This window comes from Phyllostomus hastatus, unplaced genomic scaffold (genome assembly GCF_019186645.2).
Source record: "Phyllostomus hastatus isolate PE091 unplaced genomic scaffold, TTU_PhHast_1.1 phas_scaffold_39, whole genome shotgun sequence".
Taxonomy (NCBI): domain Eukaryota; kingdom Metazoa; phylum Chordata; class Mammalia; order Chiroptera; family Phyllostomidae; genus Phyllostomus; species Phyllostomus hastatus.
This window is the reverse complement of record NW_025334028.1, coordinates 5092385-5111325: the sequence shown is the minus strand read 5'-3', so window position 1 is coordinate 5111325 and position 18941 is coordinate 5092385. Positions and strand designations below refer to the sequence as shown.

Here is an 18941-nt window from a genome sequence, read left to right as displayed (position 1 = left end):
AGTTTTGGGGGCTCATGAGAGCAATTAGATGTCTGCTTTCTCAAACTTAAGAAAAATTGCTCTTGATTTTTTAAAATTTCACAGAATTTTCCAAGTGTTTCTAAGTCAATCTATAGGAATCCATGTGATCCCCTTCTCTTAATTATCTTGCATTTTCCCCAGCAGCCCAGCTCCCGACCCTCGGCACCCAGCGGCCGGCATTCGGTGTCTGTGGAAGTGCAGATGCAACGCCAGCGGCAAGAAGAGCGTGAGAGCTTCCAACAGGCCCAGCGCCAGTACAGCTCCCTGCCTCGGTGAGTGCTCACATTGCACAGCCCTTGCGAACTTTCCCTGGCCTCTCCTCCACCTTCCACATGGTGGCCAGAGAGGAGTCTGTGATGGTGTGTTGCTGCCTGGCTTAGAGGCCATCTTACTATGTGGCAAGAGACTAGAAAGAAAGATGGTTCAGGAGATGCCAATATTATCACCCAGAAACTCCCTAATGGAAATCAAGTTAGTGGCGGCTGAGACAGGGGCTTAGTGCTGGACCCAGATTATAGTATCAGTTCTGCTGCCTCCCCTGTGGCCATGGACAAGACAGCTTCCTTATCTGAAAATGGAAAGATAACTCTGTTTTTCCTTAGTTCATAGGGCAACTAGAGTAACTGCTACTGTGTACATCTAGAGCTCTGTAGAAGGGTGAGGTGTATGCTCCATGCTTGGCCCTTAGGTGAGCTCTGTGCTCCCTAACCTCCCTCTCTTGTTCTGCCTGCTCTGCATTTGCTTGCAGTGATCCTCAGAGGATTACAGGGATCCCCCCCTCTTTAGCTGACAGCCACGTGGGAGGGTTTATCTGCTGGGCTCCCCATGTGGAGCTCTGTCTGCTACCAGGTTCTCTGTCAGGCCTGGAAAGCGCTCAGGTAGGTGACTGGGCCTAACACAGGGAATAATAACCACTTTTCCACCTGAGTATTTTTTCCATTCACAGTAAAAATTAAAAATATTTAAAAGTATTCAGCTTTCCAAACTTCCCAAAACAAGTCACTCCTCTAATCACAATTATTACAGGTATTTGTTTTTCTACTTCAAACCACGTGTCAAAATCAAACCAAGTGACAAAAAACATTTTGGGTAGGAAAAAAAATCCACTTACTATATTTTTATCAACTGTTTCAAATTTGAGCAAAACAACTTTTATTTTTGGGGGGTGGGGCAAAGTTTATCTGTAACTTAACTGACTAATATAAAAGTGATCTTGATTCAAGTTCTAATAAAGATGAGCCTCTTCAAATGTTAAATGGTCACTGTCATAACCATGAGGGACTTGACCACACTGCCCCAGGTGACCAAGGGGATGTGGCTGTGTATGAGAGGCTGTACTGGGATGAGCACCATTACAACAGTAACTTGTTCATTCAGCTGTTCTTTTTTCAGTTCATAAAATTGTATGTCCTTGGAGGAATAAATTGCTTTTTTTCTTTTACATAAAATGATCTTTTCTTTTAAATAGGAGGATCACTAACAGTTATTTAGCCCATTCTAGGTAAATGTCATTGAAGTTTAGGGCTGGACAGGGCCTGGGGATCATCTTGTCTTATAAGGAAACAGCTCTTGAAAGGTTAATAAGTAACTTTCTCAAGGTCACATGGCTAATATAAATTCTGCCAGAATTCAAACCCAAACCTGCCCATGCCCTTTAGAACCATTATTTTCTTATGGCTCATTGCTACCAAGAGCTTTTATTTTCAAGTTTTGAATATTGACAGATGTGAGTGTGAAGCCCCCCTCTGTGCTCTAATGCCCTTAACATTTGGAAGGAGGCCACTTTATGAATCAGCCCAGTGCATCCGCTGCTGGATGCCTTGGGGATTATACATACGGCTTCTTCCATGTGAATGCCCTTCTCCCAGCCCATTGGCTTGCAGTCATCAGAGACAGAAGCATGATAATATGGGTGAACCGACACAGTGGCCTTGGCCCTGCTGCCATAGCCACATGGGGGCCCGTGGCACATCATGGCCCATGTGAATGGCTACAGTATGCTGTGGGAATGTGCTCTTAGTCTATTGGCAAATTGTTTGGCTTTGTGTATTTTAACTTGATGGAGAGTATTTATAAGAAATGGAGGAGAAATATTCATAAAGAGGAGTAAGTTGACATGCACAGGAATAAGGAAGGGACATGGGGAGCAATAGTGGCCGGAGGGCCTGGAAGGGCAGATGGCCTGGTGAGAGAGAGGCAAGGGTCCTGAGCCACAGGAAGAACGGTGTCAGGAAACATGCATATTGGAGATCACTGTTTCCATGGAGTTTCTCCTGGTCACATTCCATAGGAGCTCAATATTCCAAAAAGATCCTTTTGTCCTATACATCTCCCCTCTTCTTCACTCTCCACTGCCCTTTTCCATACCTCTCTCTGCCTCCCTTCCTTTTTCTCCCTCCTCAAGCACTTGTAGAAGAATCTATACTTCCATGTAGAAAAGGGTTGCTGCTGTTGGTACTACTGGTGTTGCTCAGTGTTTCCCTAAACAACTGAAACTTTCCCTCTGGGGAATTATGAAATTCCCTTATTATTTTCCCTTATTATTCCCTTATTTTCCTTAATAATTTCCCTTATTATTAGCCATTTTATTCTGGCAGATATGAGAAAAGCAGAAAACCCAAAACATTAGACTTGTGTACATATAGGCAAGTGGGACTTGACATGTTCTCTTCTTGTAGAGGCTCATTTCTCCATGTGAACCTCCCATGTGTGAGGACAGTTAGGTGTGTGGAGCCTGACTCCCAGAAGAGTGACTGCACTGTGCAGCAGGCTGTGTGCGGAGCCTGAAGGAAGGCAAAGAAACCACACAGGAGGGCAGAGGGGGCGGCAACGGTCTGCTCGAGCTTTAGATCAGCCCATGCCTCTGACATCTGATATTCTTCAGGGACACTTGACCTCTGCTTTTCGGATGTTGACAATTAGCAGCATTTTATCTAAACAAGTTTGTACAGCATTCAATACCAAAAAGAGTTCACATACAAAAAATAGTTCAGTTGCCAAGTAGCGCATAAAATAAAACAAATGGTCAAGACTTTGTCTCAGTCACACTAGATAAGGTGGTTTGAATTAGAGGGATGTATGTGAGCCAGAGTGGCTTGAAATCTTAACTGTAATTAAGGAAGCCTATAGGCAGAACTTCAGTTTCATTTTGAAATGTCAATAGGAAACGTTAGCCAGGTGGTAACACTAGTTCTGAAGGAAAGGGGACCTAGGCAGCTCCACACTCAATTGTCAATCAGACTAAGATTTCTTTTTTATTTTTTAAATTCCTGAATCAGTTTTCTCTATTCTTTTTTACTTTCTTTTTTTAATCCATTTTTTATTCCTAAATTAGTTCCTTTATTTAGTATCCAAAAGGCAACACTCAAACTGAGAAGTACATTCAGGCATAGTCACTGATAAACTTAAGTACTTAATATCCTTTACTAATTTTTTAAATGTTCCTGCTCATTTTTTAAATGTCTCCAAATTTCTTCTTGATTTTTCCCTCTCCCTTGGGTTCACTCTGTTGGTGTCTCTCTCCTCTGCTCTGTGTGTTTCACTTTGTTTTCTTCACACCTTGACACGGTCTCCCCACCAGGCCCATTTATTATGTCTCTGAGCTGCTTGTCTACTTGTTAGCCTTGGTCTTTACAACTTTCTTCATCCTCCTGCATCCTCCTCACCTCAGTGGCTCTCCTCAAGCACTGGATCTTTGCTCTGAGACCTCTGCGCTGTGGTGGCCTACAGACCACATCAGAGATCGTTGTAATCACTGAAAGGTATTTGCTGACAAACCAGGGTATGTGCTCTCAGTGGATTCAAAAGTCTCTGGTGGGCTTGTTCCAAGACCAGACAAACCTGCGTGTTGGTTACAAGGAAATTCAGTGGAAGGAGATTAATGTTTTCCTGCTGCCTTTGTTATTGAGGCCTTTGGGTTCTCGTGGCACAGCCAAGAGCTTCCATCTCATCTCTGTGGAGCATGTGGACTTGCCCTCACTTAGGGAGGGTTTTCAGTTACTCTCTAGTGCCTGTCTCTCCTTCCTGTCTCTACTCAATTTCTCTGACAAAGGAAGAAAAAGCCAATAGTTGTTTTTTTTTTATTGGGCAGAAAGGTGCCCCCAAAACCCAGAGCCTACCCTTTGAAGGCAAAGTGACTCTGCCTTCAGACTTTCTCCAGTACCCAATAGTCAACCATTTACTCTGTGCCCCACTTTTCTAAGCATTTTACATGTGTTATTTTGTTTATTTCTGCCCCATAACCCTATGAGGTTACATATTATACCTATTTCACAGACGATGCAAGTTGGGCCCAGAGACCATAACCCTCCCAGCGTCACTCAGCTGTCAGGTGGCAGAGTCCAGATTTGTACCCATGTCTGTCTTGATCCTAAGCCACACTCCCATTGTGCCTAGTGCCCAGGAGACTAGTTTCCTAATACAGGAAACTCTTGCTGTCCACTGTGCTCTTATGTTTCTCTGTGATCTACTCACTTCCTGTGTCTTAATCAAGAGCTATGATACACTAGCTTCCTTACCAAGGGTGTGTGTGTGTGTGTGTGTGTGTGTGTGTACATGCATATGTATCTATGTATATGTACTTTCCTCAGAAGGTCTGCTTACCTCTCTCTATACTGACTAATTTGAAGAAAATTTTAGCTAAAAGAAATTCTCCCACATCATCATAGTTTCCACCCCTATCAATCCTTTAGTGAATTCTCAATGTTTTCTGGAATGATTCAAAATTCAACTTATGATGCATGACTTCCATAGAGCTTCCTGGAGTTGAGGAGTCAGGGATGAAGAGGGCTAGTGGGGTTCCGCAGGCCAAGGGTGAGAAAGAGTGAAACGTCTGCAGCCTATTTCTGGTTATCTTTAGATTGATAACTAACTCATGAAGAAATCCCACTTTTGTTGCTCTAACATCAGTAACAAGTTCTTTGTTTTAATTAAAGTTTCATGATTAATGTCAAATCTCTGGTTTCATGCTGGCACTTTCCATCATTCCTGTCTCTGGGCAGATTAATTTATGACATTTTAAGTGAAGATAATCAGTGCTTTAGGCAAATAAACTATCCCATCAAATGTAAGGATTCTCGCCTGGGCTGGTGGTACAAGAAGTCTGATTCCCTTTAAAAGAAAACCAGATAGATGTACTGTAGGCTGCTCAGTTAATCATAGTCATGTCCAGAGATGAACATATCCTTGAATGCATTGTAGGCCATGTGGAAAACGGGCAGGTTTCATCCCAAACCATATTGATGGCACTGCCAAATGTTCAGAAATGCCAGTTGTGTCCTCCCTGTGGGAGACCCAGTGACTGCATAGCCCAGTCCTCCTCTGTGGGGGCCCTTTTGCACATTCCACTGTGTGTGTGCTGATGCAAATGTCTGAGCAATACACACTGTCACCAAATGGTTTGCTTGTTGATAAATGGAGCAATAGATTTTGTTTTACTACTCAATTCTCTTTCCGTCTCTTCCATTTCCAAGGCGAAAAATTAGGGCATGTCTTCCTTCCTAGCACAAAATTGTTTTACTTTATGATAGCCAATTTTATTATAAATTCATAAAAGCATCTAGAGACTTGATAGTAAAGATGTTTCAAAACAATAATGTTTCCTGAAAACAATGTGCAACTTGATTGCACAAATGATGAGAATTTGAAATCTCTGTGTGACTGATTTATTCCCCTGGCATGTGGAGGCCAAGAGGGAGTTTGGGAAGTTATCCTGGCCTTTGGTAAGGGGACAGTACGCAGGCAGACTTCAGGTCTACAGTCGTAATGAGCATGAGTTCTGAGGGTATCAGGTGCTGACATACACAACTCTGAAACCAGGCTGTAAGGGACTGCCTGTTGCATTTTTAATTATGAAGGAGTCTAGACTTAAGTCTTTCATAACTGAACTCATGTTGTAATCCATTACATGCACTTCCTATTAGCTAGCATCTCTGGCATCATGGTGGCAGCTGTGTAAAATATTTGCTTTGCTTGTTTGAACTGAATTGTAATGTTCTGAAGCAAGCAATTATTGCTGAGTTTGCTGCTGCCAAATTGCAAATCCTCCTCTACAGCATCTTGCCAATGTGTCTAACTTGCAGGAGATATATGTTACCCTGACTAGAGCAGACAGTACATCCCCAGACACAGAAGAAGGACCCTGTTTCTGAGCAGCTAAGTCTCTTAGTTCTCCGTCCTGTTTAGCCCTTGTTGTTTCGTGGTCTAAGGCTTGCACTTGTTCAGGGCAGTCATGTGTTCTTCCTCCAGCCTCCATCACAGTGCCCGGCACATGAGTGGAGCACAATACGGTTTGTTGAAATATTGAAATGCATATCCCCATCACCCATTCCATTTTCTTTTTCCTCTCCCCTCCTCCCAATCTCACACTGACCTTTGGGCTTTGCTTTCTAGCCAAAGCAGGAAAAACGCCAGCTCTGTCTCCCAGGATTCTTGGGAGCAGAACTACTCTCCTGGGGAAGGCTTCCAGAGTGCCAAGGAGAACCCCAGGTACTCCAGCTACCAAGGCTCCAGAAACGGCTACCTCGGTGGGCACGGTTTCAATGCCAGGGTGATGCTGGAGACCCAGGAACTCCTTCGCCAGGAACAGAGACGGAAAGAGCAGCAGATGAAGAAGCAGCCCCCTCCCGAGGGGCTCAACAACTATGACTCATATAAGAAAGTCCAGGACCCCAGTTACACTGCTCCTAAGGGGCCCTTTCGGCAGGACGTGCCCCCCTCCCCTTCTCAGGTTGCTAGGCTGAACAGACTCCAGACTCCTGAGAAAGGGAGACCCTTCTATTCCTGAGAAGAGTGGATGCTTCATTCATGCAATAAAGGAAATTTCCCTATAAAGACTTGTATTTTGGGAGTTTTTTGAAAACCTCCATGGTACTATGGGATATTTCTGTTGTTGGTATCAGTGCCTTTAAGCAGCATGGGCAGAGAAATGGAAGGCCTTATTCCCTTTGCCATATGTCTCAAGTGTGTTTCCTGGGAAGATTTCCCACCATCTGACAATCATCTGCTTGAAGCATTCATATGCTCTGCATCTCTCTGGAGGACCAGGGATTCTGAGCCCAACTCAAGGGAAGTTCATGGCTTTGTGTTACAGCTACATTCAACTAGTGGTGACAAATTACCTTGTGGCCAAGGTGATGTTGATTTCTCTTTATTCCCTTGATGTTTTCTGAGATGTGAGGTGACATCTCAGTTTCTGGTGGATAAAACTGGGTTACATACTCCAGAAATTGAGTCTTTACGGTACTTCACAGCACAGTCATGTATAACTGGTATGTTTCCTTTTTTCATTCTCGGTTCCTTGTAATAGGAAAGTTCCTTCATGTTATAAAGGAGCTGAGCCATATTTCTACACTGTCTGGTTATCCTGGGGCTCCTTTTGTAATTGCCTTATAACTCAACATTATACCAATAAAGTGATCATTCTATTCTGAGATTATAAATACACTTGTTCGGTCATGTTCCAAACACATGCGCTGAGTCACAGCTCTGGGTAGGGAAGGTGGGAGATGGGAGGGACCCCTGGTGGGGAGGGGCTGGGCCTGCCCATCCGCAGGCCCATACATATATCACAATGTGGGAAGTGGTGGCTAAGAAAATTCTCCCAGGATAAGCTTCTGGCCCAGTACATTCAGGTAATTATTTTAATTAGTTTTTGATTGACAGGTTGGCAGGAAGGGCCTAAAGAGGGGCTAAGATAGGTCAGTCACTTGGACATTCTGAAAACTCATCTGCTTTCTGCTGCTTCTCAAGTGGCTTAGACTTAATGTGTGTCTAGTGTGTCCACTTGCTGTATCTGCCTGGTGGTGCCATCCATGCTACTGAGTAATTCTGCCATGAAACAGGAAGGACAAATAAGAGAAAACCCACCATATGTCACACAGAGAACATTCTGGTGTCCCCAAACAGTGGTGGCAAAAGTGCTTCTTGTGTCAATATTTTAATGCACGTGTGGGTCATAAGAACCTCACTTGCTCTTGTGTTTTCATCTGTTGGTCTCAACATCATGTATTGTAAACCATGGCTAGGTTGCTAAAGTGCCTGCAAATCCCAATGTGAAAACGCTTGAGATCAAAGCTCAGCATACCGTGTATTTACAAGGAAAGAAAACCCTGTACTGCTATGCCTATTTTTTTTAATGGCACATTGTATTTTGTGTCTACTTGTTTTTAGAAAATGTATGAAATGTCCATACACGTACCTATGTCTCTTTTGCATTTCTCTGTAATGGTTCTATTTGTTCATAATGTGTGGTGGCGTTTCATAGTTGTACCAATGTAAACGTGGTGACCTTCGATGGCAGGGCTCTTTCTCACAGCTTGCCCTGAGCTACAAGAAACAGCTTCCTCTGTACATATGAGACTTATAATAAAAGGCATATTTCTTCCTATTGGTGGTGGTGTCTGTAATATTCTTATGGAAACTCTACTAGCTGGGGTTTTTTTTTAAGTGTATTAGCAGATGTGGGTTATTTTTTCGTATTTAGTGAAAGTTGAAAGTTTCTTCATGTCTGTGCAAACAGAAATAGGTCATTGATTGCTTATTTGAACACCTGAGGAAAGAGGGGACAGGAAAAGGGGACCTTCCAAATGAGTCCCGTGAAAGGCCCAGGCTGCTGAAAGAAGCCTGGGGAATTCTGAATTGAAGGAGCCAATATGCTAGAACTAACTGAAACAAATAAAAGACAGAAAACTACATAAATGTTCCTATTATTGCCCTTTGCTCCCTTTGGATCATTTGAGCAAGCCAAATGTTTGGATTGATTTCTATCTATCCTTGAATATGGTGAGCCCAGAGAAATGTCCAAATTCTAGTTCACTTTTAATACTAACCTGGCTCTTATTTCCCTGATTATGAAATAAGGTTTTGCCAAATCTTGCAGATGGACACTCATTAATATTTGCACAGTGCTTTGATGGTATGAAGGCAGTACATCCTATGTATGTCTTTATGTACAAATATCGTGGTCTCCACCCAAAGGTTTTGCTAAAATCTGTCAAAAATGTTTTTCTTGTGGGGTGCCTGACTTCAGCTGGTTGTCATAGCAGCCCTCATTCTATCACTAAATCCAAATTCTTTCACCTTGGGATTCTAATAAGAGAAGTATAGCAAGCCAAGTAAGTAACATGTCTTTGTTTCTTATATGCATGCAAGGTGTGGAAAGTAGAAAAGGAAGATGGACAGATTTGTTAATTTTCTCACTGAGCAGGAAGCCCATTGCAAATGCCGAAACTTGCAGGTTATTTATCTCAACTGACAGTGAGAGGTAAAGCAGGAGAAGTAATCTTGAATGTTGTGGGGACGCAAATCACAACGGAATTTGTAGATTAAAAGTGACAATTTGAGCCATACCGAGAAGTAGGAATAGGTATGGGTCAGCACAGAAGTAAGAATATGCTCCATAAAGCAATCTTGTCTGAATAAACTCACCTCTGGCTCCAGGACACCTCACAAGGTCTTCCATGGGTCACTGGAAGAGCATGTCCTGGGAAGAGCCGGGCTGGGCTCTGCCCAGTACCACAGAGGGCACCCCAAGGCAGAAATTGGGGCAGACAGCCACACTTGGATAAGGATGGACATGGAGTAACTCAACTGTCCTTCAGAAAAAAATGCTCTATTATATTACCACTTTAGTTCGTTATTAGTACATAGTCTGCCCTGGCCAGGTGGCTCAGTTGGTTGGAGCATTGTACTGTAGCTGAAAGATCACAGGTTTGATTCCCAGTCAGGGAACATATGGGAGACAACCTTGATGCTTCTCCTATGTCAATTTTTTTCTCTCTCTCTTCCTCCTCTCTTTCTAAAATCAATAAACATATCCTCAGGTGAAGATTAAAAAGGCTATAGTCTTATAAAGACTAACATGTAAATATAAATTATAAAAATAATATTATATAACATCTATATTATATGTAATTTAAGCACCATCCCTCACCCCCCTCTCCCTGTGGGCAGTTAGACCACAGACTGCTCAGAGGTCAAAGCACCCACAACTGCCGGGGCTGTCCCATGAATGGGAAGGAGCACAGAACCTGGGTTATTCAGGTTTTCTGCCAAGGAATTTGAATATATCACATCAGATGCAGTAAACCAAATGAATCTTCTGTTTCTTTGAGTGGGAGAAATTTGTTTTATTGGAAACCCTTTATGAAAAGGGACAGAAATAGTCAAACTGAGCTGACCACTTTGTCAGCAGTGGGCTTGGTGATTGTCTGCCACCATTAGTCCAAGGCCAAGGGAAGAGACTGGGGCTGCTGAGGCTCCTCTGTCCATGTCGTTCACCGTTTACCCGGATGTGCTGATCATCTTTTGGACTGCTCCCCTCCCTTCAATAGTTTTTATTAGAGAGTACATGTTTGTGTATACATATAACAAGCACATGTGGCATATTTCTATAATTCTATATGTGTCTATATTTGTCTGGTTTAGTGTTCCTCATTTCATCCTCTAAGTCCTTCAAACCCGAGTCTTACCCCCTGTCAGAACCAACCTAGATGAAGCAGGTAGTCCTTTGTTTCTGGCTCTGCTGGTCAAGGAGAGTACGTCACTAAGGTTCAGCCACTGCTAAGTATATATACTCCATCATGGACGTCCTTTGATGGCAGAGTGTGCCATAAATTTTAATGTCTATTTCACAGTCATTTTTTTCCCCACGAAGATTACTCTGATGATGACATGTCAGGTAAGGAGATAATCTTTCTTTCTTACTTTCAGAGACAGGATATCATCTTAATAAGGCAGCTAATAAGCACATTCACAGGTCGGAAAGTGAGAGTGACAGAGGTGCTTTAATGGAAAACCACCTTCAGCTTTGAGTAATGATTAGATCACAAAGCTTGTTGAATTAAATTGCTTTTTGTTTTTAATGTGTGAAGGATGAGGGTTATAATTCTGAGCACAAGCTTTAAAAAAAACAAGAAATTTGTTTTAGTTTAGGTCTCATGGCAAAAAGGGAAGATTATCATTGCATTCCTCATAGAAGGAACTTGTTCCCCATCAGATGTGCTCTTCCTTCCAAAGCCCATCATCTTCCCAGCCAGTGTTCATCTCATCTCCCATCCTCTTTCTTGTCTCTGTTTTCACATCCCACTCAGCAAAGTAAAAACCTATAGGTGTCCTTTAGCTTTCAGTTCAATTTCTTCAGGTTAAACTCTATAGTAGAAAATTTCATTTTTAACGGATTCTGTTTGGTCCTATTGATCAATCATTCTTTGTTAAGGAGGATAATTGTCTTTCCTCACAAGTATTTCTTTTCTGAGTTTAGATTTAAGTCATTGCTTTTTTCTCATTTTTAATTTTGTGAAGCAAGTCATATGCACATTAGCACACCCCTCCCAAGATGGGTTTGTTCCACACTGGACACAGGAGAACAGTGCAAGAAACAAGACAAAGTCCTTCCATGAGGTTGAACAGTTACTCACCTTCCCTCCTTAGCACTTATTTGCTCACAGAATCAATTAAATGTATGAAAAACACACTATTCTGAATTGCTCAACTAACTGCTGAGTCACTTCACACTGTTGTTGGCTTACAAAAGCCATTTGCAGTTTGTCTCCAGACATGGCAGCCTGTCTCTTGGGTGTCACTAGCCTGTGAGGACCAACTGCTGTAAGGTGGTGCTGGTGGCGGGAGCCTCGACTATGAGGCTGCTTTGCTGCTTGCTGGGAGGCCCCTCCTGAAACTGAAATTTGGCTTCCATGAGGGGTTTTATGATGCAAATATTTTAAGTAAAACTTTGAAGATTTTGCCATTAAAAACTGTCTCACATGGCTCAGAGCCCAGCAGACTGCAAACTATAAGGGGGAAGAGTGCCACATATTGCTGGCAAGAAATAGGCAAGAAAACAACATTAATTTCCAAACCAGCCATGACCTTGGCTGATGACCCGGATTCAGGGTTTAATTCACATCTGGCTTGCTTTTATTCAGCTCTAGTTGTCAGTGGCAACATACTATCACAGTTGTTTATGTTGGGATAAAATGGGTGAAAACATCAGCCCAACAATTCAGAGACGGGTCAGCTTAGGACTTGCCAGTGTTTGTGGGGTATTTTGGAATATTGCAAACCTTTGAACTTGTCTTGTGAAGCCTCAAAGGGAATTTATTCTGCACATGCCTTGACCTGCAACTCCATTTCCAAACATTCCTTAATTTTATCTGCTTGGCTTGCCTCCAATCTGAGCCCAGGGACTTCACACTGTGGTCTAAGCAACTGCAACTTTCCACAAAGCCTGAAATCCAAGTAGACAGCTGCCCCTGGCTGCTTTATTCACAGAGCACTTTACAGTTTGCACAGCATCCTCTTCTTTTCTTTTTGAACCCCTAAACCCTGTGAAGCAGTTTGCAAGAATGATAGTCCAATTTTACACACAAGGAAATGGACACTCCCAAACTTTGGGACTACACACCACCAGTTGTCCTGAGTGCAGCCCACACTCATGGTGTGAAGGTTCCAGCAAAAGAAAAGTTTTTCATTTACAATAATGTTATATTTCTCATTAGTTGATGGTAACTTATTGATTGGGAAAAATGCAACATAATGTACAAAGTTATGAAAACTGTAAGTCCTTGAAAATAAATTTTACTTTATTAATCAGTACTATTTACATACACTAGAAAATATATTACACATGTATATATTACATACTACATATATCATGCAGTATGTAATGTCAGTGTAATGCTTCATTCACACTTGAGGTCCAGTGTGTTGTAAATTTAAAGCGCCTGTTGCAGTAGACAGTGCCCAGCTTCCCAGGGGTTTGCAGACCCTCTGGGCCCTTGTTGGTGAGCACTGCCCCATGCTTTAGATCCTTTGCTTCACCATGTAAACCTCTTAGACCAGAAGGAGTTCATTTCTAAGCCAGGTGTTCATGTTGAGGAAAGTCATGTGAGATTAAAGACAATGAAATTTATCAACACGGTTAAAGTGTGTGAAAGAGTAGGCTCTAGAACACAAGGGAGGTAGGATGCAGTAGATGAGGAGAGGCCACAGCATAGAGCAGTCCTAGCACTTCAATTTCCGAAGCAGGGGCAAAGAGACCCCACATGTAATACAAAACAGAAAAGATCGCAGGGAGATTGTGAAACAATAAACATTTGCATTAAATCATCAGCTGTATCCAGCCAGATGGAAAAAGCCTGTTACAAAATGTTGTAAGACACTTGCAGCAGGTTTCAAGCTGGACATGCATTAAAAACATTCATAAGCTTTTCACCTTAGGAATGAAAATGTAAATTATTTTTGGTAAGGATTTTTTCTTTGCCTATTATTTTTCTATGTATTTTATTTTATTTTTGGGAAGGAGGCAATGTAGTACTAGCCAAGGGAGAATGATCCATTTACAAAGTTGTATAGATAAAATTCAGAGAGGCAGAATATGAATTAAACATGGAAAGAAACTTTTAGCTTTGAGACATTCCCTGTGAAATGGATGGTTTATTTCACTCGAGATCCTAATCAAACACAGTTACAGTATCCCAGAGAGAAACACCAGCAGTTACTGAGTGTGTTTCGTGTCTCAGAGCCCCAGGCAGAGTTGGGCAGCTCGGGAGGACCAGACAGGCTCTCTTGGGAAGCTTTCTTCACCGTTAGGGCTGTGTGCATCCTCTGCTGGCACAGGTGCATCTAATGCCAGTGGCTCCTTTAAGTGGGCTGTGGGGTTGTGGAGCAGGAGTGAGCAACTGATGCTCCCAGGCCCCCTCCTCTGATCTCATGCCCCCAGAGAAGAGACACAGATAGTCACAGACGCAGTGTCTACAAGAACTGGCTCACCTAAGGAAACGAATTTCCAATAATGAATCCAGCTGAATGAGGCACTTCCCTTGCTCCAGCTCTCCTTCCCGTAAGCCAGGAAATGTTCTCCCCATTCATTAGGGGATGGCTCATCAGGGACTTCTACTCTTTGACTGGTTACTGCATATACTATGCTGGTATTTTTTGCTGCCTAGCTTCAGTCCTTTTACATTTCCCTCTGGATTAATTGAAAATCTTGGCTTTCCTGTTGTGTGATTTGTTCAAGGTAATTGTAAGGCCATAAAGAGGCTGATATTGATTTTTTGAAGATGCCACTTTGTATGACCTGAAATGTACAATGTAGAATGTGGAGTCAGTGTAGGAAAAATAATGATCTCCTATTTATGCATTCATTCATTCAATCATGTCTCCCACTGTAGACCAAGTGCTGTACTAGATGCTGGGAATACTCCAGGGAATACAGGCTTAAGAATAAGCACAAAAACATATATAACAGTCAGAGGGTGATACTTGGCATGAAGAAAACATGGTAGGTTTGGGGATGGAAAATGAAAAGGTGTGAGGGGACTGCTATTTCAAGCAAAGTGGACAGAAATCACAGTTGGCCAGAGCTCTGAAGGGGGAGCAGCTGTGCATTATTTGAAGGAAGAGCAAGCCTGATGAAGGATTGGCAGGTGCAGACACCTGAGGCAGCAATGTGCAGGGTCTATTCAAAGAATAGTGAGGAGGCCAGGCTTAGCATTTTGTCAGGTGAATGTGGCTGAGGAAGTTGAGGAACAAGAGCCAGATAATAACCAGAGCTGGAAAAGGAGAAAAGTGAAGGCAAGAGTAAGGTAAGGACACAAAACAATGGTCAAGGAATTGACGTTAAAGAGTAGCTGGAGTTGGGGTATTAGAATGGTCAGTGGGTGGGGTGCTCTAACCAGAGATTATGGGGGAATTGATGGGTGTGACTACAGGTAGAAGGTGGCTGAGGTAATGCTGAACACAAGATTAATGGAGGTGAGCAGTTAAGGAACAGAGAGACCAGTGTGTTCAGAGAATCTTCTTTATGGTATTGAAATCAACAACAAGATGGTTGTAAAACAGTGATTCAAATGCTAAAATTCTTACAAAATAATAATCTATATGATACTGCAAAGAAGAGTGAAATAACAGATTTTATAATTAATTAACAGCTTCAAAAAAGTGAGGGGGTTAGGGACAAGGGAAGAATGATGTCAGTAAGGAGAAAGAGAGAGACACCTATCCCATTTCCAAAACTGAGATTTGTGCCATGTGAACTGAAAACAGCTGCCCTGGAGGTCTGTGGGTGCTGCTTTGAGCAAGAAGTGTGCGGGGCATGGGGAAAGCCCTTTAAGGATGTCAGACCATATAATGAGAGGGACCTAGAGATTTTGGGCATCTTCTGGGGTCTGAAGTAAAAAGGGATACAGAGCACGATAAAGTTCTGTGGTCTCTGAAGGGGACCACAAAAATTCAGTTCTAACCACTACCTGTTGCTCACATGCTGAGAGGCAACCTTGCAAGAGCTTGATGGGCCCTTTGCCTAGGGCCAGGCTGCTATGACTTCCTGCATCACAGAAGTCAAATTTCCCAAGCTCACTTCATGCCATGTGTGTCTATGTCTCAATGATAGATATACTCATATTTTCATTCATTCTTTCAGGAGCTAATACACTGCAGATGATATGCTGTCACTGCTCATTTAGTGGTAGACTAGAGACATCAACGTTCACATAAAAATTATCGTCCAAAGGCAGAAGTAAGTATTAATTAAATAAACATACTAATACAGGCATAGTTCACTTTATTGTGCTTTGCAGATACTGTGTTTCTTACAGACTGAAGGTTTATGGCCACCTGTGTGAAGCAAGTCTATCTGCTCCATTTTTCCAACAGCATTTGCTCACTTTGCATCTCTGTGTCACATTGTGGTAATTCTCACAAGATTTCACACTTTTTCATTATTATTATATTTGTTATGGTGACCTGTGATCAGTGATCTTTGATGTTACTGTTGTAATTGGTTTAGGGTGCCATGAATCACTCCCATATAAGATGGCAAACAGTTAAGTATTGTGTGTGTTCTGACTGCTCCACCAACTGGCCATTCCCCATCTCTCTCCCTCTCCTCAGTCCTCCCTACTCTCTGAGACAGAACAATATTGAAATTAGGCCAATTAATAACCCTATAATGGCCTCTAAGTGTTCAAGTGAAAGAGAGAATCTCACGTCTCTCACTTTAAATCACAAGCTAGAAATGTTCAAGCTTAGTGAAGAAGGCACATCAAAATCAAGACAGGTCAAAGGCTAGGCCTTGTGTGCCAAACAGCCAACTTGTAAAAATAAAGCAGTGGCAGGGTTTGAGAGGATTGACTCCAATTTTGAAAGAAGTTCCACTGTGGGTAAAATGCTATCAAACAGCATCACATGTTACAGAGAAATCATATGTGAAAGAAAGAGTCAATCAATGCAGCAAACTTCATTGCTGTATTATTTTAAGATATTGCCACAGTCACCCCAACCTTCAGCAAACACCACCCCAGGGGTCAGGCTTTTGAGCATCCACTTATTCATCTGTTCACCACCTGTTTGTTGACTGGGTCAGGCATTGTTTGAGGAGCTTGGGATACATTAGTGAACAAATCAGATAAAAACCCTTGCCTTCATCAAGCTTACATCTGAGGGTGCGTTGGACAGTGCAGGGGACAGTGTGAGGAGACAGACAACAAGCAACCAGCTCAATCGGTAAATGTTCTAGCATGTGAAAAGTGATGCTTTGCTGTGAAGAAGCAAGCAGGGTAAGGACTATAGGTTGAAGACACCTCACTGTGGCCTCATATGTGCACAGACTGGAAGCAGGGTGGTGAGACGTGTGGAGACTAAGATTAAGGAGGGGCTGAAATGATAGGTTATGACAGATCCTGGAATGATGGTTAAGGTATGTGAAGGATAACTGGAAGATAGGTGTTTAACAAACAGAGAAGCAAGGATGTTGTCATTCTGAACACTGAGATCACTGCCAATGATGATAAGAACAATACTAGTAAAAGTGACAGGGAACCAGGACAGAAAACCTTGATCAGTGAAGAAGAATGATGTGATGAGATGGATATTAAGCTAACAGAGATGGATTGCAGAGTCTGTGGCATGAGATTCAAGAGGAGGAGAGTTTGGTGAGAGAAGAAAGGCCTGGAGGTGTAACAGGACAAAGGAAGATATCCACTCTAGCCCTGGGCCCGGTGCTATGAGGACCATGGGAAACAAACAGCCACCACACATGCTGCCTGGGAGATGAGGCTGAGAATGCAGAGACGTTGTTCCTTTAAGTCTAGACACTGCAGTCTTGAAGCCCTGGGGAGGAATTCTGGAACTAGGGAATGGCCAGAACAAGAAAAAAATAGGGGGATACACAGAGCTTTAGAGAGATTACAGTGTTAGGGGTGGGGTTGCCATTGGAGTCTATGGCTTCTTGTGATGACTGCCATAAACAGGGAAAATGGGCACAATAGTGGCAAGGCCATGATATAGGGGAGAAGAGAGAGGACAAGTTTTCTATGGCTCTCTTAACCCCTGTACATGTAGGCGAAGAGATCTGGGGGCCTTTGTACTCTAAGCCTGGGGCTGCCTCTTGATTCCAACTGAAGAGACAAAGGGTTGGGAGGGATGGCCTTCACACTGGGCTCACTCTGGAGTCTTGTGAGGAGTTCCCAGGTTCTTCCATGCCCCAGAGGATTGATTTGAGATGTCTGGGGAAGTCCATCTTGAGGATCAAGCAAGGGAGAAATAAGAGCAACATTTCAAGAAAATTTCCTACACCACAAATGCAGCTAGAATAGACAGGAAGATTAGCTGAAAGATAGGAGGCTATAAGTATCAGTAAGTACACAAACCCAAAGAAATGCAACTGAAGTTCTTGGAAGGCAACTTGGTTTATCTTGAGATTTAATGAATTACCTGCTCAAGGTATTTGGTGGTGGTGATGGCATTTGTGTACTTTGTGTGGGGTATATGGGCACTTTCTCAGTAGAATAGTGTGTTCATTAGTCTGGGTTTCTGGGAAGCAAGCACCAAGATGAGATTGGATGTATGCCAGATTAATTGGGAGAGTGCTGGTGAGGGGTAATAGGGATGGAGATGGGAACCTGGAAGAGACCTCAGATCATGATGCAATTCTGACTGCTGTGCAGAGAGAGGGAAGGAAGAAAGGCTACAGACTAAAATGACTTTAAGAAAGTTTGATAAGACCCAAGGGGGGTCCTTGAGCCAAAGTCCTTCCTTAGAGAAGCCTGGGGACAAGTCTGCCTTAGCACCCTGCTGTCCTGCTGGCTGAGAGAAGGTCATGGAAAGCACAGTGTTGATACAAAGACAGCAATGGACTTCAGAGGGCAACAGTCAGGACCCTCAGTCAACTACACTCACTCTGTAGAGGATCCTAGCAGCTCCCCTTTATAGTCACCAGGTCTTGGCTTAACTCTCCACTCACGATGACTGCCTGGAGCAGACACATCCTGTGATCCCACTGTAGGCTGTACAGACCTAACCACACCTTCATGGCTGGGAAACTTCCCACCCAGTTCCCACATATTAGAACATAGTTCAGACTGGGTACAAAACATAGACATACTGTCTTACCGTGTGTAACTTTAGATTTTTGAAAAATATTTGTATTTTATTATAAATTTTACAGTATAGCAATACTTCAACTTGTGTATAGAAGCTCAGCTTTTCCTTAGAGTCACACCATGAAAATCATGATTCTGATAAATGAATATCTTTTCTCTTATATTCTTTACTATGCCATTAATATTAAGAGTAATAATCAAAGTTGGAAATATTATTGATGTGAAATGATAAAAACATGTCACATTTTAATCAGTCCCTTTCCTTCAGGGTCTTCTTATACCATGGTAGGTTACAGGAAACTCTGAAGAAAGAGGAGTGTTATCACTATCTCCACCTGAGTGACCTTTGATATAAAAAGTTGTTTTTTTATAGACTAGGACTAGTAGATGATTTCATTTACTCTGCACCTGAAACAGCTCCCTCACTGTTCCTCCCTATCCCGAGTTATTGCCAATTGGCTCCTGGCTGGGAATAACTTGATCGCTTCCTAACTAGTAACCATTCCATGTTCTTTGGGTAAGTAAAATTAACCAAAATTC

The 18941-nt window shown here is 42.6% G+C and overlaps 1 protein-coding gene across 14 annotated transcripts in view; it reads left to right on the top strand.

Moving 5' to 3' along the window:
• PARD3 (par-3 family cell polarity regulator) overlaps positions 1–8407 on the top strand; it is a 686648-nt gene extending 678241 nt beyond the window's left edge. For 8 of the 14 annotated variants that reach the window (XM_045819992.1, XM_045819988.1, XM_045819991.1 and 5 more), the window contains 2 exons: positions 163–293; positions 6412–8407. In XM_045819992.1, coding sequence (XP_045675948.1) covers positions 163–293; positions 6412–6805 — 525 coding nt within the window. In that variant the 3' untranslated portion in view covers positions 6806–8407. The remainder of the gene's footprint in view (positions 1–162; positions 294–6411) is intronic. The other 6 variants (XM_045819999.1, XM_045819993.1, XM_045819998.1 and 3 more) reach the window with 1 other exon arrangement.
• The last annotated feature ends 10534 nt before the right edge of the window (positions 8408–18941 follow it).